General features: G+C 35.5%; 1 protein-coding gene across 3 annotated transcripts; it reads left to right on the top strand.

The window, feature by feature from the left end:
* The first annotated feature begins 5,361 nt into the window (after positions 1-5,361).
* On the top strand, positions 5,362-21,558 carry LOC149026553 (DNAse I-like superfamily protein). Of its 3 annotated transcripts, none has more exons than XM_089154128.1 (16): positions 5,362-5,545; positions 5,691-5,761; positions 5,895-5,981; positions 6,130-6,198; positions 6,341-6,419; positions 11,121-11,264; positions 11,438-11,549; positions 11,699-11,743; positions 13,220-13,301; positions 13,415-13,519; positions 13,871-14,720; positions 16,134-16,318; positions 19,011-19,119; positions 19,599-19,741; positions 19,863-20,094; positions 20,463-21,056. In XM_089154128.1, exons 6-16 carry the CDS (start codon positions 11,235-11,237, stop codon positions 20,478-20,480), a joined length of 1,911 nt encoding a protein of 636 aa, XP_089010254.1. In that variant the 5' UTR covers positions 5,362-5,545; positions 5,691-5,761; positions 5,895-5,981; positions 6,130-6,198; positions 6,341-6,419; positions 11,121-11,234; the 3' UTR covers positions 20,481-21,056. The 3 variants fall into 3 exon arrangements, 2 of the variants coding, with proteins under 2 accessions (XP_089010254.1, XP_089010260.1); XR_016173156.1 differs by lacking the exon at positions 5,362-5,545 and adding an exon at positions 21,146-21,558 and having other exon boundaries at positions 5,556-5,761; positions 20,463-20,549; XM_089154134.1 differs by lacking the exon at positions 5,362-5,545 and having other exon boundaries at positions 5,556-5,761; positions 13,415-13,507.
* The last annotated feature ends 955 nt before the right edge of the window (positions 21,559-22,513 follow it).

Genomic DNA, 22,513 nt, shown 5'->3' with positions numbered 1-22,513 from the left:
CCGTCTTATTGTTTTCTATACATTTAGCGAAATCCAACGTTGACTAATGTTGTAGCCACCGGCCCACCGTAGGAAATAACAATTCGAAGAAAAGAGCTATAATGCAACTCTTCCTACAACTTATGAAAAAGTTTTTTTCTTTTAAAGGTAACACCCAAGAATCAATTATTATTAATACTTTCTTTTTAAGTGAAATGCACCTTTCAAACTTTTTGACACCCATTCAAATGGTTGTCATATTTAGTGAACAAAATAGAAAAGAAATTACTGGTGAAAAAACTGCCTCGTGTACTTTTGTTCTTATTAAAGTGGTCCATATTTGTTTTTACACAAAATTTCAGATTTTTATTTGGTCCTGAATTCTACTTCAATGTTGCGCATTATGCCAACAATCATGATCGAAATCTCAATTGAGATTTTTTGATCTCGACTGTTTAGCGATAGGTGTTCTGCATTTAATTTGCAACATTCAAGTCTCACCCTTTGGTTCTTACATGAGTAACAAACAAACAATAAATAAATTATATTTTAATGAGGGGAAGGAATAAACATCTAAATGCCTTTTTCTACATTGGCATATTTCACATGAAGTTGATTAAAACATGTAAGATAACCATGATTTTTATAGGGGAATCTTTATAATCTAATAGTATAGAGAATTTACGGAAGAAAGAGGGCACACGTTGTTTTCATTAATATTGATCCACATGAAAATTTTACATAAAATGACTTTTTTTGATGTTGCTTACACAAGCATCTTCAGGTAAGTTATAAAGTATAGCTATCAAGTATTGTATAAGTTAGACTACTTTAGCTATCATCTCGTATTAAGTATTATATCATATTGACCAGTATATGTTGATACAATATAACCCCTAAGAGAGGGAGAGAGATGCAACACTATAATCGCATTCACTGTGATCCAATATATATGGAATTGACTAGTATCATATTGTATCTTGGGATACCTTAAACCGTTTTCTTAGATACCCATCTAACTGCTTCTCAACTTACGTGTATATATAAAACGATAGCTCTACCCTATTTTAAATAGGAATACAAGACTTATGGTTTGGGAACTTAACTCTAAGATGATTTTCTATTACGAATATATTTATTTTGATACAATATATGCCCTTAGAGACGCTATAATCGTATCAATAATATCAAATATATGTGGAATTCACTAGTATCAAATTGTATCCTAGGATACCCATCTATTGCTTCTCGACTTTTCATTAAAAGAAAAACTATTTGCTTCTTGACATATATATATATATACATATATCTGTACTATTATATTAAATAGGTATACAAGACTAATGAATCTAGGAACTTAACTCTGAAATGATTTTAAACTACCGGAATACCCACAAGACTTTTGAATCTAGGAACTTAACTCTGAAATGATTTCCTTGGCATTATCATGAATTTTTAAAGTAAAAAATAACCCATATGTATATGCTGTGGAAAAAATTATAATGAGTAGTGATAGAAGAATGACAAGCACTATATATTATTTAAAATCAATGTCAACTTGACAATTAAATAATCCACTTGTGTTGTAATCCACATTTAATTTAAATATTATATTCCAAAAAAAGTTATATAAATATTTTTAAAAAGTTTAACCCATTCAAATCAAACCAAATATATGACTTTGTATTTACTCAAACTTGATCAACTAGCTTTTTTTGGCCCAAAAAAAACGATCAACTAGCTTTTGAATGCCGTTCTGTAAAATGAATGCCATAATTGTTGTTGCACTAGCCTTTGGAACTTCCATATCATAATCATGTGATATTTAATATTTTACCAGTCCATTTTGGAGGCATAGCTAAAATCACGTGCTCCACATTAAGTTTTTGTACTCTATCCAAACCATCAAAATGTGTTGCTTTTTCTTGACTTTTCGACAATTATTCTAATTTTTATTGTCATCACAAATCAGTCACAGTGTATAAGGAAGGACGAATGTTCAAAGTCAATACTACTTTAGTTTTACTATCTTTTATGTAGAAGACTCAATGATAAGTACATTATTTCTCAATTTTTGACTCGTTAAATTTCCATCTGTCAAATTTATTTCAATATTTTAAAAATGTTTTTTAATTTAGTAAATAATAAATAATATATTTTTTTTTATCATACGTTAAGATTGATGAACGTATTGATGCCTATTCTAAATCTTTGAGATTGTTCCATAAATAATAGATTAAACTAATTGTAGAGCCAAGACTCAACATGGAAGGGGGCAACTAATGAGAGTCTGGATCAACTCCCCTTTGGCAAAATACCAACGATTTTTTCATTACACATATTTTGTATGTTTACATTTAAATTACTTTATTATATTCAATGTAGGCCCAAACAATATATATGGGATTGCCACATATTAAAAATACAGGTAAAAATGATTAAAAGGACAAAATATATGTAACACAATTATAAATAAATTATTAAAAATATATTGAAATAAAGTACGAGGATACGAGTAGATTTGTTAAAATTTACCAACTATAAAAATTTATGAATTGTGGTTACTAAATTTAGGAATAAACTAATGTAGAAAAAATACTTTAAAATAAGGGAAGGTGATGGTTGAACGGCCGTGTAAATTGTTTGTCTGAACAATTCTAAAAATCCTACCATTAAATTTAGTGGGATTAAATCTAAATCGTCCATCATAAATGCTTCAGATTTAATTTAATACATTTAATGGTAAGATTTATTTACATAGCCGTTTAGCCACATTTATGCCTTAAAATAATATTTTAGATAGTTAAGACTAAAAGATTGAAATTTTTATTAGGTGATAATGAACTATTCAAATTATAGGGAGAAAGTTTAGGTATTCATGAGTTAGTTTCTCATTGTGTTTTAATGGTTTGTTTCTTAAGACAGGGTTTTAATTGTAACACGAGTTAGTTTCTCATTGGGTTTTAATGGTTTGTTTCTTAAAAACAGGGTTTTAATTGTAACATGAGTTAGTTTCTCATTGGGTTTTAATGGTTTGTTTCTTAAAAATAAGGTTTTAATTATAACCTTGGATAACTATTGAGAATGATCATTAATTTTATAAAAATAAATAAATAATTAAATATGAAGAAGAATGCAAGGGAAAGATTAAGAGATTTAATGAAAATTTTAAAAAGAGTTGGATTGCTTTATATGCAAGCATAGAAAATTATGCTCTCCTCGCACTTTCATGACACATATTTAAAAGAATAATCTATTTTTAGTCTGATCTTATCAATGGTTAGAGGTTAATTTCCTATTAAATATGTGATGAAACTGTGTGATAGAAGCATAATCCTCAACCTTTTTCACGTTAAGTAAGGGCCTGTTTGGTTACTTGAGTCTGTAGATTTAAAAAATTTAGAGATTTCAAATCTCCAGACTTCAAATCTCTAGAGTCATGGTTTGTAAAATTAACTGTTTGGTTAGTTTGAATTTTTGGAATGAAATTTCTAGATTTATCCTAAAAATATTTTTGAATTATGGTTCAAATCTTTCGCTTTGATAGTTGGGTGATCTCGGTTTCCCTCTCCCTAATCTGATTCCGTTTTTGTGTAATGTGTTCTGTTTCTGTCTGTTCCCCCCCTTTGTGAATCGGGATTTCTCTGGTTCTCCCGCCTAACACATGTTATGGATGAAAACACAATAAACACAATTGTATATTAAGAAAGAAAAAAACACACACACACAAAATTTATGGTGTATTATACAAACTTTAAGACTGAATTTCAATGATTTATCGAATGAGAACATGGCATCCAAGTAAAAGTAGGATCAAAACTAAGGGTTCAATTCGTAAACGGTAATTCGCATTGAATTTGAAAACCTCAAACCATTCGCCCTATTTATCGGGTATGACGGTAATTTAAAAACGTCGGTTGAACGTATAAATCGGTTGACCCGTTCGTATCTCGTTTTGTTCGGTTTTCTTCTTCTCTGTTGCCCTCTTCTTCTTGTTTTGTCACTTGTATGGGTTTTTATATGGGTTCTTGCTTTTTTAAGTCTAGATATGTGATGGTGGGCTATCGTATGTTGCTATGCTATGCTTGGCTACTTCTGATCTACAAAAACCCATAAGAGAATCTTAATCTATCCATTATTTTCTTCTTTGCTTGTCAACCGGGAGAGGATTCTTCTCTGACTTCCAATTCATTCACTTTTCTAGATTTGTCTTTCCATTGCCCCTTCGCTATGTCTACTTTTTCTTGCTCTCCATGTCCACGTTTTCCGTGGGGTATTAATTTAATTAGATATATTACATTTGATTAGTTACTTACCTCGCATTATATAATATCCTCTCTTGCTCCCACCCTGTTCTCTCTTCTTTGTGACTCTTGTCCTCGATTCTTAGTGAAGCGTGACTCTCGACATAAGTTTAGGGTTTAAACTTTAAAAGGGTTAATATCTTTCGGTATATGGTCGGTAAATGGTAATCGGTGTCGGTAAACGGTGCGTATGGTATTTACCGCGGTATGCTTTCCGTTCGTATACATTATCAAATTCGGTACGGTAACCGTGCCAATTTGGAACGTCGATCGTAGGTTTAACGGTTCGATCGTCGGTTTACGGTTTTTAACCAAATTGACACCCTTAATCAAAACCTCATAATTATACATAATTTGATGTTATGTTGGAACACATGTCATACATCTACAAGGAAATGATTAGTCCATTTTCTTATGAATTTTCTTTTATTTTTCTAGTAACAATTTCTCATTGGCTTCAGCTAACTAGGGCCCACCATCACAATGGCTTAACCTCCATAATTTGATAGTTGCGTATGCCTACGGGTACTAATTAGATTAAAGATGGGTTTAATTGTAATGTATTTAATAGGTCATTAAGCTTTATCTATTTTATCGGTGATTTATTTATATTATTTATTTTTTATAATATATTTTCTTTCGTTTATTTAAGTACTCAAACTGAATTTTGGACCATTACCAGAAAAAAGAAAAAAAGAAGAAAAAAAAAGCCGAATGGTGAACAACCCGACAGGCTCCTTAATATTTTTAATTCTTATTATTCCAAAAAACAAAATATATTAAAAAAAAGGAGACTTCAGAGTTCAGACTTCGGCACTGTCACAAAATTACACGTTCCACTTGTGGGTCCCACCTTTTGGCACCATTCACGGAGAGTATGTCCACGCCGTCAATTTCATTCATCGGAAAATGCTGAAATTAATAAATCAATCTGATGAGTTAAGCTGGCGAATAAGCAACGAAACCCCAGAAGCCCAGAAGGTTCCCTTCGTATGTGAATACCATACTAGATGTTATATATAAAGTCCACGTGGCAGAAGGTTGTTCGATAGAGAGAACTACAAATACGACAGCAGACGGAGAACCCTTATTTCCGTGAAGCAATCGAAATTTTTTTCTCCGTGTTTCAGTGAATCCGATTCTATTCTCAGAAAACCCCAGGAAAGTGATTGAGGAGTCTTTTAAATCTTGAGGCGGCGAACGACCTGGCTTTGTGAATGTGATTCAGCTTCTGTTGGTGCTACAAAGTGCAAACTCAGAAGGTAGACGGAGATATTTCATTTTTTTCCTGATTTGTGAAACCTTCCTTACTGATCGACCATTCCTATGATCTCCTCCGTTTTTGTTTTGGAGCTGAAACTAGTAATCTCGATAGTTCATTCTTAATTTCATTTCTTTGTTGTTCAGATCTCACTCTTCTCACCGTTTACATATCTGTTCGAGTCTGCTGTTGCTCCAGCAAAGTGCGGACTCAGAAGGTAGAACGATTCTTCATTTTCCCCTGATTTCTCTTTCTTTCATATTGAACGACTATTTCTATGATCTCTTCCGTTTTCTGTTTTGGAGCTGAAACTAGTATTCTCGATAGTTCATTATTAATTTCATGCGTAGGTTTGTTGCTCAGATCTTAGTCCTCTCACGGTTCATAACTGTTCGAGTCTTCTGGTGTTGCTGCAAAGTGCGGACTCTGAAGGCAAGGTAGACCGATACTTCATTTTACCCTGATTAATTGTCTTTCTTCCATATTGATCGGCCATTTCTATGGACTCCTCCTTTTCTGTTTTGGAGCTGAAACTAGTATTCTCGATAGTTCATTCTTAATTTCACGTGTACGTTTGTTGCTCAGATCTTATTATTCTCACGGTTCATATCTGTTCGAGTCTTTTGTTGCTGCTGCAGAGTGCGGACTCAGAAGGTAGACCGATACTTCATTTTTCCCTGATTTGTCTTTCTTCTACATTGATCGACTATTTCTTTGATCTCCTCCTTTTCTGTTTTGGAGCTGAAACTAGTATTCTTGATGGTTCATTCTTAATTTCATTGCGTTTGTTGCTCAGATCTTACTCTTCTCACTGTTTATAACTGTTCCGAGTCTACTGTTGAAATAACAAATACTGCAAATCTCTGATTCAGAAGGTACGGATCTTGTCTTTCTTTTCATCACTTATCTGCTTTGTCACTGTCTCTTTATTGATGGTTCGATCATTTGTTTCTTCTCCGTCGATACAAGCCAATCGTCTGAGCTAAAATTATCTCGTGATACGTCATAATTCATAGCTTTGTAGCATTTAGACGACGGATCTCAGTAATGGCGAGTTCCCCCTTTTTCTGCACTTCTTTTTATTTGTTTGCCATTTTCTTCTTTTTTTCTTCTTTTTGGGCCTGAGGGAGCTGCGATGCTTTCCCGCTTCCATTCATGCCGCTTTTTTTGGTGACATTGCCGGCATTTTCATTTTTGGTTAAACCAATACCAACAGTTCAGGATCGTGGTATTTGGATCCTTGTGCACGTGGAGAGTGGACGAATCTGCACCTTCCATGGACCATGGGACCCACATCCCATGGAGGGTATGGATGTGTGTCTCTCTCTTGCGACACAACCTAGTATGTTTTTCTTTTTGGATAATTACTGTTTTCTCTTCTACTGTAGTTGATTAATATTTTATTGTTTATATATATATTTTTAAATTACTCATCTAATCTTAGACTTTACTTATAATTATTATTGTTCTTTTACCACTAAAATTCATTAGTTAAGTGATGACCGTGGTTATTTTTATTTATTTAAAAACTTCAATATAACCTAAAAGTTTTATTCTACTGAATTACACTTTATATTAAATTACATTATTATCTTAGTAATTAGGAAAAAATTAACTATAATTTTGTAATATCTTATTTTTTATATTTACTTTTTAATTATTTTTTTTTTAGTTTTTGTTATTTACTTTCTAATTTAATGTTATCAATTTTTAAAAGTTCCTGTTTCCATTAGGTTTTCATTTATTTACTATATAATTCGGCATAATTATTTTAAAATTTGTTTCTTAGCAAAAAAATAAAATAAAATTAGATAGTCAATTTTTAGAATTCAAATAATAAGAATACAACTGTAGAATTAGTACTTGATATGATTTTTTATCAATGAATTCTTGTGGATGCAAAAATTCCTAATTTGGGAGACCTAAAATCATACCATAAACATGAAACATTCGAACTATTATAATTAAAAGAACAGGGTTTCCAGTATATATATATATATATATATTTATTTGTTCGAATGGGCTTTATTAAGTGGCGAAATAGGATATTAATATGCCTCAGCAAGAGTCGAACCCACAACCTCTTCACTAAGAGGTGTTGGTTTCACCACTAGAACGAACAGCTTTATGTAAGAAATGTGAAATTTAATATAAAATCTATTAAAAAGAACGTTTCTTAAAGTTTTTGTATTCGGTAGGCTTAGAAAATTTACCTATAAGATGTCGACTAGAATTAGAAAATATCTTATAACCGTTGGCGAGGGTGCCTACTAAGTGGCATAGTGAGATCTTCCATAGGCCTACGGTGAGGATTAAATCTGAGTTTTTTCATTAAATCCTCACCATAGATATTACCCATGTGCAACAAAAATGCTTTTAAGTGATGTTCACTCGGTTTACTTGCTTTAACTCGGACCAGGAAGGTTCAAGCCAAACCAAACCATCATCTTCTTCCCTGTATAATTGCTCTCAACCAAAATCCAGATTGAAGTTGAAGAGTCATCACTGTACAATCCCATCGTTCTCCAAGATCCATGGATTGACTTTTCTTGTTTTCTCTCTCTTTTTTTCTTTTTTTTTTCCTGTTAATCTCCGCATTCCTTCTGCTTGCAGCGATTGATATCCTGCAGTAACTCTTTCTTAATATTTGTTGTGTAATTTAAATCCCATTGCAGATCTTCTCTCTTTTCTCTCTGCATTTTAAAGGTACGATCTAGGGGTCCAATGTCTTTATAATGTAGACCGGTATGAGACCCACTGCTAGGCCAAGTGTTGTACTTGTTAAGAAGAGATAAAGGAAAGTCCTGAACAGTTTTAATGCTAGGAAAGCATTGATGCTGCTGATATCAAGCTTTTGGACTGTAATGTGCAAATAGAATCTGTGGCTGACAATATGGCACCAACAGCCAGATAATCTTGTACACGCAAAGCTGCCACATCAATCCTTTTCAATAGAAAAAATGCACCCAGCATTGAAAATGATAAGAGGAAGCAAATAAATGAAGAACAACTCATCACTGAAATTAAGTATGCTCGAGCTATGGCCTTTACTGATCAACAGGACAACAGATCCAGCACATAATCCCAGAAGAAGAGCAGTGGTGGACTCGTTAGCCCATCGATTCTCCTCAAGGAGATGACCAATCACGATACAAGCACAGAGTAGGGTGAAAAAAACGGGGGGGTGCAATAACCGTTTCCTTGCCGATGGAGGAAGAGCCCGACACTGTAGGAGAGAGTGAAGGAACGGAGCAAAACCCACCATCATCATCTAGTTTTAGATGTACGAGTTGATTTGTGCATTTGAATTTCCAGGTCCTTCGCTTGGCATGGAAGATCAAATTTTGTGGCTCATAACTCCGGCTGGCGATGATTCCTTGCTAGAGAGCTTATAGAGAAATAGGATCTTAAAGAAAGATCAGTTCAGTAATATTATTTGCAGGGCTCGCGTGGATATGCGCATCGAGATGTCTTTGCTCCCTTCGAAGCCTTTAAGGTCCTGCCGGCGAGAATTACCCGAATCGATGTCGATGAACACCCATTGTTGAGAAAAGAGAAGCTGCAATGTTGGAGAGTTGAATCGGTTGGGGGGGTGAAGAACGATGGGATTGTTCGGTGATGGCTCTTCAACTTCAGTCTGAATTTTGGTTGAGAGCAATTACACATGGAAGAAGATGATGGTTTGGTTTGGTTTGAACCTTCCTAATCCGGGTTAAAGCAAGTAAACCGAGTGAACATCACTTAAAAGCATTTTTGTTGCACATGGGTCATATCTATGGTGATGATTTAATGAAAAAACCCAGATTTAATCTTCACCGTTAGGGTTTCGGAGGTGAGCCATGGCGTTTGCCCAGCCAAAATCCGGCTATGTCTCTCTCAAATTGTGTCTGTTGACCTCGTCTATGTGCAAAAGAAATGTTAATTCGATTTGAAATTTTGTTATTAATATTTAAGTTAAAACTTAAAAGTACATTTATTAAGAAAAATTGTGTGTTAAAATTTAAATATTTAAAAGCTATTCAAATCCATTTAAATCTTAAAGAATGATTAATAAAATACTATTCCGAATCTTTTTAATATAATCGAAATGTGAATGTTATGATGTTGCTGTCCGAGTGTCCAGTACGAATTTAACCGGTTACAGCGTAAACCCATATTAATTTCTGAAACGGTGTCCTCATAATGGTGTTAGGTAAGGTTTCAAGTTTCAACAAAAAAAAATGTGAAGTAGAGGGTTATTTACTTATTACGAAAGACCGCGTTGGATTGGATAAGGGATCATGTCAACTCTGCTGTCTTTAACGTCAATGTCGATGGCGCACTTTTAAAAATTTATTCGAATTTAATATGACTAATTTCGTCCTTTTCTGGGGCGGGGTCTGTGACTATGCCTCTTATAATTAATAGTTTCTCAAGTGGCTCATCTTCTGACTTCCGTATAGTCCGGCTCTTAGAACCAGAAAAAAAAAACACCACCTAGAGTCCCTTTTTAGAATGAAGGATCCTTATGCATCGTTTGGCATTGTTTATTTTGTCTCTTTTTTGGATTTTTGGTAAAATCGTAGCTTTCTTTTTAAGAGATTAGAGGTGAGCGTAGCAGCGAAACGAGAATTTCTTTTGACCACGTGTCATCTATATCATGGTCTTTTATCTGGGTTAACCCTGTATCATGGTGTTAGTGTCATTATTATATTATTCTTATCTATAGGTTTTTGTAATTCACCGAAATTTGATGGGTGAATTGATACACTGACGATTGTAGGATACAATAATAATTTTCATACTCTAAAGATTTATTTTACAATTTAAAGTAAATCCATTTGATACCATCAATACAACTGATATCAAATTAGCTTTGTTTCAACAATAATTTGTAAAATCAGTTACCATTTCAATACTATGAATTAAAACTGTAATACCTTCAAAGTATAAATGCGGAGACGTCAATGAGATGATTAATTTACTCAACTAAGAGGATGCAAAAAATAAATAAAATTCAACCATAACCCAAAAAAAAAAAAATTTTCACCTTTCTTTGAAAAATGATACCCATCGCCTATAAAAGATTTAGATTTTGAAGAATAGATTAATTATTTTGAGGGATTCAACTACAATAATTTTTTTTTTTGGGTTCATTCTACGCCCAGATTTTTTTTTTTTTGGTAAATCAGAATATTATTGAGAAGAGAAAAAACAGAGATATAGGATAGCAGTAGACCCTTTAAGATTGTATAGAACATCTTAACTCAGGATTTCAAAGGTGACGAGGGACAAAAATGATGGCAATTGAATAATGTTTTTATTTTTTGCGTAAAAATGTTTTTTTCTCCCTTTGAGCGATAAGCTTTAATGTTTTTCTACATTATATATTCTCTTACTAAAAATCCCTCTTGGGATTGTGTGGTCCTATCCTCCAAAGTCACTACAGCCAACGCTTTTATTGTGTCTAAAGTTACCGTACCTTTTTCTGTATCGCATGATCTTTTAGGCAAAAGTATTCGTTGAAAATTGCCGGGGACAATTCTCTGTTGATATTGAAAAGCTCCCCTCGTTCTTTCCTCCTTCCTTCTGTACAGGACCGTTATTTGCCACCAAAGAGCCTAATCTGTCATCCAACGGATACCCTCATCTGCTCACTTCCAGTAACTACCACACCTATTGATTTGGAAAAATCTATCTGCCTGCACAACATGAAGCAGACTCAGAGAAAACAAGCACAGGTATTACCATTCTCTGTCATCCAAGTTTTTGATATGGGATTTTACGTTCTTAAATATAGTTCCTTCCTTGGGGCAACATGTATACATCTTTTCCTTCTCCACTCTTCTCTATCAGTTAAGCAATTGCGGTGGACTTTGGTTTAAATCTTGTTTTCTGTTGCATGTGACTACAGTTACTTTGGCCGAGAGTAATTCTTAAGAAATGGCTCAACATCAGCTCCAGAGAGCCCACTTGCAGTGAGGATCCGGACGAAAGTGACAGTAGCTCTGATTCTGATGATGAAGGTAAGAAAAAGAAAGGAGAGAACCCGGACAAGTAATTTTTTTGTTGATTTGGTTGTTTTCAAAAGCTTGAGTTTTACTTGTTACTCTTTATTCTTGCAAGTTTCAAAGACTCCTGAAGTTTTGCTTGACTGGAATATCTAATTCTACAGATTTTGTTGGCTGCCGACAGGAATCGTTCTTTGCAGACAAAAGAGGTGAGGGCAATGGTAACGCAAGCAATATCGAAGTCCTATTTGATTTTTTTCTTCTTTTTAATAGTCAGAGTCATTTAGTATTATTATTATTATTAAATAATGTTTATTATTATTTTCTAGTTAAACCTTGGTGCCCATGAGAACATTAATTTCAATATCCGAAATCTGAAAATGAAGATTAGTTCATCATTTCTCTATGTGGGAGAAGTCCTATTTGATTTTTCCCCCTTCTTTTTAATAGTCAGAGTCATTTAGTATTATTATTATTAAATAATATTTATTATTATTTTCTAGTTAAACCTTGGTGCCCATGAGAACATTAATTTCAATATCTGAAATCTGAAAATGAAGAAAAGTTCATCCTTTCTCTATGTGGGAGAAGTCCTATTTGATTTTTTTTTCTTCTTCTTTTTAATAGTCAGAGTCATTTAGTATTATTATTATTAAATAATATTTATTATTATTTTCTAGTTAAACTTGGTGCCCATGAGAACATTAATTTCAATATCGAAAATCTGAAAATGAAGAAAAGTTCATCCTTTCTCTATGTGGGTCAAATGAGAACATTAATTTCAATGTCTCATAAATTCCCAGTTTCATCCAAGAGCATAAGCTGTCTTGTTTACATGGAAAAATAAGATAATGCCTCTCCTACTACATAAATGCCCAACCCATGTATTTTTCTTGCAATTGCTTCTTCCTATTAATATCCTACTAATGAACGGATAATAAATAACTACTCTATCTAGAACGGGTTCAACTTCAGTGCTGCGTATGGTTACAATCAAGCCAAGTGGTTAGGGTCGAAATTTCGACCACTCATTTTGCATTTTTTTTTGTTACAGGTAGGTATAGTTGAAAAAGTAAAAAAAGAGAAAAGAACTTATGAAACGAGTGGTCAAGATTTCGACCTTGACCACTCATTCCATCCTCACCGTACGCAACTTAGTGATGTGCAATGATGCTGCTCAGTCCATTTAGAACAGTTTGAGGCCTGGAGGCAGTTATAATACCCAATAAATGATAAGAATGTAATGCTTCCAGATCTTTGTCTGGTAAAAGCATGAGTATTAACCAGTTCCATGTGTATTGTATACATTACTAGAATTGTTAAGACAATTGTGTTTCCCCACCCCTTGTTGTGGACATCCCAAGGATCAGGCTCATTGTTGTTACCTGGGGTCTCAACTCTATCTTCTGGTCTCCCTCTTGATGGCCAGTCCCTTTGTACATTCTCTTTCTTAGTTTAATATAATTATTTATTCACAGTTGTGTTTCTATTTGGCAGGTATTTTTTCCTACATCCAATCTGCCCTCTTAATTTGCCCTTTTTTTTCAAATAATTGTATGATGTTTCTCCTTTTGTGTTTGATTTAAATTCTGTTTTTCAAATGCTTCCATCTAGTTGGGTTCCCTTCCATGAAATGTCTCTGGTGAGCACATTTTCATTAAATGACTTTTACCCCTTGGTTATAGGAGCCCCTGAAACTCTTCCCAGGAGGAGGAGACGGAATTCAGAAACCCTTCGAGCTCAGTACATAAACACCAAAGAACTCAGGTATGTTAGATGGATTTGGGAGGAAGAAGGGCAAATAACCATTCTTCTTTTGTATTTTTATACATTCATCCATCATGAGCTTCTTTCTGACTCTATAATTCTGGCCTTAACAGGATTTCTGTGGGAACATGGAATGTTGGGGGTAAACTTCCTCCTGATGATCTAGACATTTCGGAGTGGCTAGAAGTGGATGAGCCTGCTGATATGTATGTGATCGGGTAATTGTCTCTTTCCTATTTTTACTATAATCTACTAGCTGGAATTTAGTGCATAAGTTGACAAGGTACCTCTTTACCAAAAAAGACAAGTTGATAGGCTATATTATGCGGCAGTCTGTGCTCGTTAAAAATTTCATCCATCCTAGAGTTAATGCTGGTTATTCTCCCCCAAATGTATTTGTTTTCTTCTTTGACTTTTCCAGTTGATGTAAAGTATTTAAGACTCTAATTTTGACCGTAGCATTTTTTGTTGTGTAGATGAAAGAATTACCATCATCATTAATTGTTTTGATTTGTCAAACTTATCCGTGGCAAATTTCTATTTAGACTAACAGTATATTATCTCTGCAGTCTTCAGGAGATTGTCCCATTAAACGCTGGAAATATCTTTGGTGCCGAGGACAGCCGTCCTGTCCCGAAATGGGAAACTATTATCCGTGACACACTGAACAGAATTCAACAAGATAAACCGAAGTACAAATGCCACAGCGATCCTCCTTCACCATCTAGGTTCAAGCCATCGGATGATGTCCTTGATGTCGAAGATGAAATCCTTGCTGAAACTGATAGTGATGTAGATGAGCAGGTACATCCATTGGATGAAGAATCCATTGGTTCTGATGAAGTCATGGAAGGGACCGCTACAAGTGAGAATGTACAATCTGGGGCTTCAAGTTGCAACGAAAATGCAGATATAATCTTACCTAGAGAACATGATTTATCTTCTCCAAGGAGATTAAATAGGTTAAACTGCTTTAGGACAGAGGACTCAATGGAAAATCCAGAGCCATCAATTCCCCAACAGAAAGGAATACTATCTAAAACACTTAGTGGGACAGAAAGGATGGGTTTAAGTTGGCCTGAGCCACCAATGGACTTGCTTGCTAAGCATGTTTTAGAGAGACCTAATTCCTTCAAATCAGTAAAGTCCTTCAAAGCATGTAAATCTTTTAACACGACTTATTCCTTCAAGTCATCTACATGTGGGGATTATAGAGGGGCACCAGAACCAGCTATGCTAGCCGATATTGACCTGGAAACCATCATACGCCGCAAAAGGTCACCTTTTGTAAGAATAGTTAGCAAGAAAATGGTTGGGATTTTCCTTACCATATGGGTTCGTAGAAGCTTGCGTAGGCATATTCGGAACGTGAAAGTGTCTACTGTTGGTGTTGGTGTTATGGGCTACATAGGTAACAAGGTGAGTTCTTCTCAGCCATGTTTCCCATCCTATGCAGTGCTGCCATTTTACTATCAATTCTAAATTATAGCCCTTGCTAAGCCTTGCTAACAATTCTGTTTCGTTGAATGTAATAGATTTCTTTTCTAATGTGTACATACTCTTATTGGATTATAAATTTGGTATGGAGAGTTTTGTATCTCATAGAGTAGTGGTTTAAGGTACTACAGCTGAAAACATGCCACTTTATGATCAATCGTCAACCAGATATAGAAGTCAGCATTAAGGTTATGACTAGTGTGCTAGTCAACGACCTAGCCAATGTGTAAATTACAACTTAGCCTTTGTTCAACAAGAACAAAGAACAGAGTTGGTCTGGGTGAAGAAACAGACAAAGTTTTGCTTTGTTTGAAGAGAGCAGCCCAGAAAGACAAAGAGAAACCTTAATGACCAGCTTTTGGCAGTGGGCCATGAGGGATGCACCATGATTACATTGGCAAATACTATGTCATTTGATTTGCAATTTCACTAGCTTAATTTCCAAATTTACTTTTCATCTTAAGCAGTGCATTGGATGCCGCATTTCTAGCTTCAGTTGTCCATCTGGGTAGGCTATAAGCTTAAAATATAAGAATTTTTTACAACTTGAGGAGTTCAAATTTTATTTGCTCTTGGGTAATGAAAAGCAAGTCTAAAGGTTCAAAAGGAAAAAGCTTTTCATTTTCTAATGCTTTATTATAAGGAGATCTCCTAGATGAACCAACTAAATTTCAGATACCATCCTTGCCATGTGGTTGCACATGTTGGTTAGATGAACAATATCATAAGCTAAGGCTTAGTTTGACTAATTTTTTGGCAGATGAATTGGCCAGGCAAGGTGTTGTCAGGCCTCAGTGGGGGCTAATTTTCTTTGTGAGGTTTTTTCTGTTAGCTGCTTTGGTATGTGCCTCCTGGTGACTTCTTCTCTTTTTGTTGCACTTTATTTTTCCTGTTTTCGGTAGGTATAGACTGTTTTTTGTTGTACTATGCCTAATATTTCTTCTTAGTGAAGTAACTAACCTTATAAAAGAAAATAAATGTTGGGATTGTCTGAAATCTGAATGACACCTCTGTAGGTGTATTTGGAATATGTAACCCTTGTTTTAGCTGCCTTTCACCTTATTACCAAAATTAGGGGTAAAAGAGGGTTGTAAAATATTTATAAGTTACTTACTGTTATGCCATTTTCAAGAGTTGTTACTGTCTCATACAATTTTTTGACTACACATGAAATGACAGGTTTTACCATCACTGAAAGGAAGAAGTGTGTTCCTGTTCTTATCATTTTTTAGCTTTTATTGTGCTAAGCTGTATTATAGAGTAAAGACCTGATTTTATTGCATGACTAATTGGTGGTATCTTGACAAAAGTTCTTTTTAATATTTAATCTTCCAGGGATCCGTATCTGTTAGCATGTCTATATATCAGACACCTTTTTGTTTTATTTGTAGTCACCTTACAGCGGGTGAAAAAGATGGTGATGAACATAGAAGGAATGCTGATGTGCAAGAAATACATCGTAGGACACATTTCAATCCAGTTTCTGGTGTTGGATTTCCGAAGACCATTCTTGACCACGAGTAAGGGAGAAATTCATCTTTCTTTTCTTCTTTCCCTTTTTTTGTTTGTTTGTTTCCAGTTTCAGAGCGAAGTAGATTAACTAAAATGAGCTAAAAGGTAAAACTGTAAACATCGGCATAAAGAGTAGTTCTTGTAGTGCACTTTGTTGCTTCCCAGATTGGTTTTGGCATGTGCCTGCCTATCATCGGAAGACTTTCTTGCTTGTTAAGGAGCACTAGCATTATATACAGTCAGACGAAAAATGAATGCCGTGTGGGTTAGAGTCTGCCTGCTTAACAAGGAAGGGGGGGGGGTGTTGTTGTGTTCTTCCAAAGTGCTCTGCTGGCTAAAAGGTGCTCTCTTTATGGGTCCAATAAAGAAGGATGGCTCCTTCCTGAGAGCATTTTGTAGTCTAGCAATAATGCTTTGTTACATCATCTTAACATGAATATGGCGCAATTAAAATTTTCCAGTCTTGCACTTGTCTCTATTTGCAAGTATCATGAACTTCTATTTATTGGGTTCTTCTCTATTATGGTAATCTTATTAGGATCCAATTCATTCCCTATTAGAAATTATTAATTTGTAAGTGAAAACAAGATTTCAGAATACAAAGTGTTTTATTTGTACCTCAGGCCTCCCATGTAAGGTACTCATCCAACAACAAGCCATGGCCATATATCATGAACACTATGTACATGACGTATTGACATGGTTGATTGGTGGTGATTGGCATAAGCTCAGTCCTGTCACTGGTTTCCATGAGTGGGACCTGGGCATGCCTTTGTTGGGGGCACATGCTTTTCCTTTTTGTTTGAGTTTGATTATGTGATTGGGATAACTTTGAGTGCTATATTAGCAGATTTAGATAATTGGTAGTTTGAAGAATGTTATATTTATCTTGAAGACCTTGAGAGTAGAACTTTGCAGTTATGGTTGATGGCTGGGCCATGAGATGAGCATCGATAAGTCTGTGGTGTAATACAGTGTGATTAAGAGAATGTGCAAGTCCTTGAGATCAGGGTACACCCTGTGCAGCAGATCCGGGAGACTTCCAAGCATGGGATGATTGGAAGCTTGATACAGAATGACAGTCCATCCTTGACCGAGGGCATTTTCTCAAGGCCATTGTGGCTGAAGTAAATCTTCATTTTCAGTACCCGTTTATGACATCCTTTGACTCCAAGGACCCTTGGTTGGGTTGGGTATAAATATTATACATCCATGGCAGCTCGGTGAAATGGTATTGAAGCCATCAAGAGACTATCCAAGGCTGTTGATGCTCGAGTTTATGTCCATTTGGGGTACACCAACTTCTTGGGTTTAAGGTATCTGGATCAAGTCTCAACCGTGCCCGTGTTTGGAAATTTTACAGGATGTGGCAGCATTAAGTAAGAAATGCTTTACAATTCTCTGTTGTAAGTAAAACACCTCAAGCAACGAGAGGAAGAAAAAGAATGAGAGCAATATTGTCTGAAAACAGGAATTCCATATCTTATCCTAAATTAGTTTTATGACAACATTTCATTTCTATAATTATGAACTATTTGACCCTATCCAGCCATTGTGTAAGCCTCCATACAGTAAACAGACTGGTTTGCTTGGGGAGAATCTTTTCTGTCATCATACCTGAATCATGTCATCCATGAACATGCTCCATGAAATCCAGTACAATGAGTAGGATTAGAATATTTGATTTGGCATACTAGACTATCTCCTACATGTGTTTGTTCCCTCTGCATCCATCCAAATGTATGATGTTATTGAAATGAAACAAGGGAACTAAAGAAGAAAGAGAATATTTATGATGACCTTCTTTGGAAAAGCTGATGATGTAGTAACATGAGACAGTGCATCTCACCTCTCATTTTGAGATTGTAAAGTATGTCAGATTATGTAGGGGAATGAAAAAATCAAGAGATTGCTTGATCTCATTGAGGTGTCTTTATTGGGTCCAGGAGAGAATTGATTTGAAAAATTAACAATGGAGCCACTTTCTTGTAATATGACATGATGAACGTGACAGCATTCTTTCAGTTATTTTCCTAGTATTTCTCTTGGGGGTGTCCATGGAGTTTCTTGTTTAGTTTATGTGCGCAAATGATACCTTAGTTTGCTGGGGTAATGTAATGGTGGCTTGACAACTGAGCTTTAGAACATGCTGATAATAGGTTTCTATTTCAAATTGCAGTTTAATGATTTATTCTGATGAAACCCCATACCAATGCATGATGCATTCTCAGTTTTTTCAACTCTCTGCTGATGCTGCTATGCCCCAAGATGCCCCAAAACTTACTTGAGCAAAAAAGGGATAAAGCCTTAGATGAGTGGGAGTTTGAAGCAGAGAACATTGATTTGGCTTGGATGATAGTTTTGAATGTGTTGCATTCAAATTTTAAACATTGGTATGAATTGAAACTTCTAATCATATACAGTAAAGTTGTCATAGAAAGATTACCCAAAAAAAAAAAGTTGTCATAGAAAGGCATTAAGAAGATACTTACCAAAAGAAGCATCAGCAGACAACATGTTGGTAATGTGTAGCATTCTTGATTTCAATTCCGTTTCTCCCAGCCTCTTATATATATATATATACACACACACACACACACACACACACACACACACACACACACACACACACACACACATATATATATATTAAGATTCTGCCACATTTGAGGATTTAAGTGCCATTATTCCCTTTTGCAGAAGGGTTATCTGGTTGGGAGACTTAAATTATCGTATCAACCTATCATATGAGAAGACACGAGAACTCATATCCAAAAAAGAATGGTCCAGGTTGATGGAGCAGGACCAGGTACGTTAACCCATTGATTCAGTTCCATTGATAGTGTGGGTTATCCTTCTTCTAATGCTGGAACTGTTTTCAATTCTCACATACAAGATTCAAAGAGCACGATATTTGATTTAATGGTAGTAACCTACAAGCTGTGACTGTTTAAGGTTTACTAGAACACTTACAACTTAAAATTTTTCTGGCCTTCAAATTTAAGAAGAGGAGATTGAGATGGTTGTGGTTATAATTTGTTCTTGTTTTAGGGCATATTATTGAACTTATTTTACCTTTATGAAGAATTCATTCTCTCTAAACATGGAGCATTACATAAGTTTTGCATTCTTCTGAAAACCTGGGGCTTATGTCCTGTGCACAAATCATGCAAACATTGATTCAACCATATGTAATCCTAATGCTCAGATTTTTTATGTTTTTCTTTGTTTCATTGTTTGGATATTGATTTTGATGACTCTTTGGATAATCTGACCTAATTGTTGCAGCTCATACGAGAACTGAGAAAAGGTCGAGCATTTGATGGATGGTCAGAAGGTACTTTAAATTTTCCACCAACATACAAGTATGAGTTTAATTCAGGAAAGTATTGTGGGGATGACCCAAAGGCTGGGAGGCGTAATCCAGCATGGTAGGAACCCGTGAACTTCAATTAATTAATTTCAATATTGCATATGCCTCAAAAGATATGTTAGATTTTACCCAAAAAAGATATGTTGGATTATAGACTCATAAATGTGTTCACCTTTCAGGTGTGACCGCATCCTTTCATTCGGTAATGGAATGAAGCTGTTGAACTATAAGAGGGTTGAGCATATGCTTTCAGATCACCGACCTGTGACTGCCACCTATATGAGTGAGGTTGAGATCTTTTGTCATAGAAAGCTCCAAAAGGCTCTTACATTCACAGATGCAGAGCTGGATGGTGAAGTTACAGCAGATATGGAACTTGAAGGTTGTATGAGCCGGCCAAGGTTTGGCGAGGTAATTTACCTTAAAAATAATCCTAATACCAAGCTTAGATTAATAAAAGTCCCCTCCATGGGCACCCATTAATTAGTAATGGATGACCATGGTGTATTCACATATTATATATTTATATTTTGCATGCCTCTCAGTTTAGGTAAAATATAATTATTTTTTGAGAACAAGTCAACATGGGGAACAGACCTTTTATACTAGTCTGTCTCAGGATATCTTTTCTTAAAGACATATACTTAATAGTAGTATTTTTGCTTTGTGTTTACATTAATTTTTCTTTCCAAATGAGACATTGTTGTCCTCTTTCAGGATTCATCTCAAGCACTAAAACACCATCTTCTCACAAAATATATTTCTGCTAATCAATGCAGGATATATCTGATTGGTAGCTCCACAATACACGCATAGAGTAACCGTTAGCATGGCAAAAGTACCATTTGTGATAACTTTGTACTATGGTAAGCCCCTCAGCTTTGCAATCTTGCATATGTATATACCTTAGTGAAATATGGAGGATGGCATAAGATTGTCTGGTTTGAGGTACAATTCCTAGTCAGGACAATGTGCTTCTTTCATCACGAAATCTCAGTTTCAAGTACCCAGCAAATAAAGCATTACAGCAGAAGAGAGATTTCATGAATGGAGGTTTCCCCCCCTTAGGTTTGAACAATTTAGCCCCCTTGCAGCCTCTTCCCCCTCTTTCTCCCCTCTGCCTATGCTTCTCTCTCCCGCTCTATTCGTCTGGTTCGTCCTCTCCCCTTTCATTGAATGAGAAACTACATCGGTCTAGCTTGGCCTACCAGACTCTGGTTTTTAGTCCAATTTGGCCTTGTATTGTGCTTTTTGCTTTGTTGTAACTTGTAAGGCTATATTGTAAAGCTATGTGCCAGTTGCTTAGTCCTATTTTTCCCTTGGTTCACTTTTGTATTATTTTCCATTCCTTACTCTCATTTGTTTAATACATTTATTTAATACATTTATTTAGTCATTCAAAAAATAAAATAAAATAAAAATTAGCCCCTCTCATTGCTGCTCTTGCTGAACCATATTTTAGATACTGGACTGACAAGAGGATAGAACCTCTACACTCAAGTACATGATGAAGATGAACGAGTTTCTTCAACAAGAAAATTAATAAAACATCCGGCAAATCAGAGGCCTCTCCCTAAGTTCCTAAACTATCATTTGCGATCATTTGCAAAGAAGTGCCGTCAACATAGCTTCCAATTTGGCATGCTTAGGTCTGCAATTGTAACTTCAACCGTCACATAGGCCTGAACATAAGATGCGCTCTGAACTCAGAATCAATTTGCAGAGATTCTTTCCAGGCAAACACACAGATTTGCTGAAGCTTTATTGTTTTGTGCTCATCTTCTTCCAGGTTTTTTAATGCTTTCCAACCATTTCTCTTTCCAATTAGATTTCCTCATGAACGCATTCATAAATGACCGCTCGGGAAAGTATTCCATCGTTCCTTACTGTCAGGCCTTTGATTGGAGGACGATCACATCTCAGCAGCCATCTCTTGTCGGGTGGCGCGCAGCATCCAAAGCTTCACAGGCGGCTGAGAAGAGGATGAATCTATGAGATGATTGAGATGTGTGCTTCAATTACTCGAAGAAATGTTCTACTTCAGCAATGTATAATGAGTAAATTGCATTGGCACCCTAAAATGGAAGCTTTAAGGCACTGACACCCCATTTTATGTTTGAAAAACACATACACCCAATTCATTAAACATGGTAGTCCATTCTGTTATTGAAACCATTAGTCCACTACTTACTTTTCTTAAATTCTAAAAATGCCTTTACTAAAAACAGAAGAAAAAAAAAAAAAGAAAAAAAAAGACCAAATTGATTCTCTCTCCTCACTCGACTCTGCGGTTCACCTCTCCACCTTCGGCTCCGGCATCGCATCTACGCCACCATGTGTCATCCAGGCAACCCAAGGGAGCATTTAGGGTTTTATAAGATCTTTGGCTCGACGACAAATTCTTGAGAAGATCTGAAGGGGCTAGCGTTTGAAGTGACTCTTCCTTTACGGTTCATCCACAAAACCAAAGACACAAACGCAAAGGCTAATCTATTCAGCGTTCACCCAAATAAACGAAAATAAAAAATAAAAACACAATGTCCAAACCGGTCAATGAGAATACATACGGTGAAGAAAGGTCAATTAGTGGTTTTGGAAAGGATTTTGTGCGATACGATTCACCCTAAATTGCCACAAAATCGTCTAAGATTTGGTAAGAGTAATAAGATTCATGACCACAAGATCACAAAATCGACCTCTGGGTTCCATTCTTGTTTCTGCTCTCATTAAACCCCCGTTTTAGGGATTGCTACGATCGGGAGCTTGATCCGTGTGGTAGTTACCTTCGAACGTTCCGGGAGAAACCGAGGTCAATGGACGAAACCCTTTA

Source organism: Hakea prostrata, chromosome 1 (assembly GCF_041222555.1).
Source record: "Hakea prostrata isolate BN-2017 chromosome 1, UWA_Hpros_2, whole genome shotgun sequence".
NCBI classification, from domain to species: domain Eukaryota; kingdom Viridiplantae; phylum Streptophyta; class Magnoliopsida; order Proteales; family Proteaceae; genus Hakea; species Hakea prostrata.
The sequence above is the reverse complement of the archived record's forward strand: the minus strand, read 5'-3'. Positions and strand labels throughout refer to the sequence as shown.

Excerpts from the sequence above, each read along its gene's own strand:
- LOC149026553 (XM_089154128.1), top strand. The coding sequence starts at position 11,235 with ATGAAGCAGACTCAGAGAAAACAAGCACAG. Across the intron at positions 11,550-11,698 it reads CTCTGATTCTGATGATGAAG|ATTTTGTTGGCTGCCGACAG; the intron begins GTAAGAAAAAGA and ends CTAATTCTACAG. Across the intron at positions 19,742-19,862 it reads GGGAGGCGTAATCCAGCATG|GTGTGACCGCATCCTTTCAT; the intron begins GTAGGAACCCGT and ends TTCACCTTTCAG.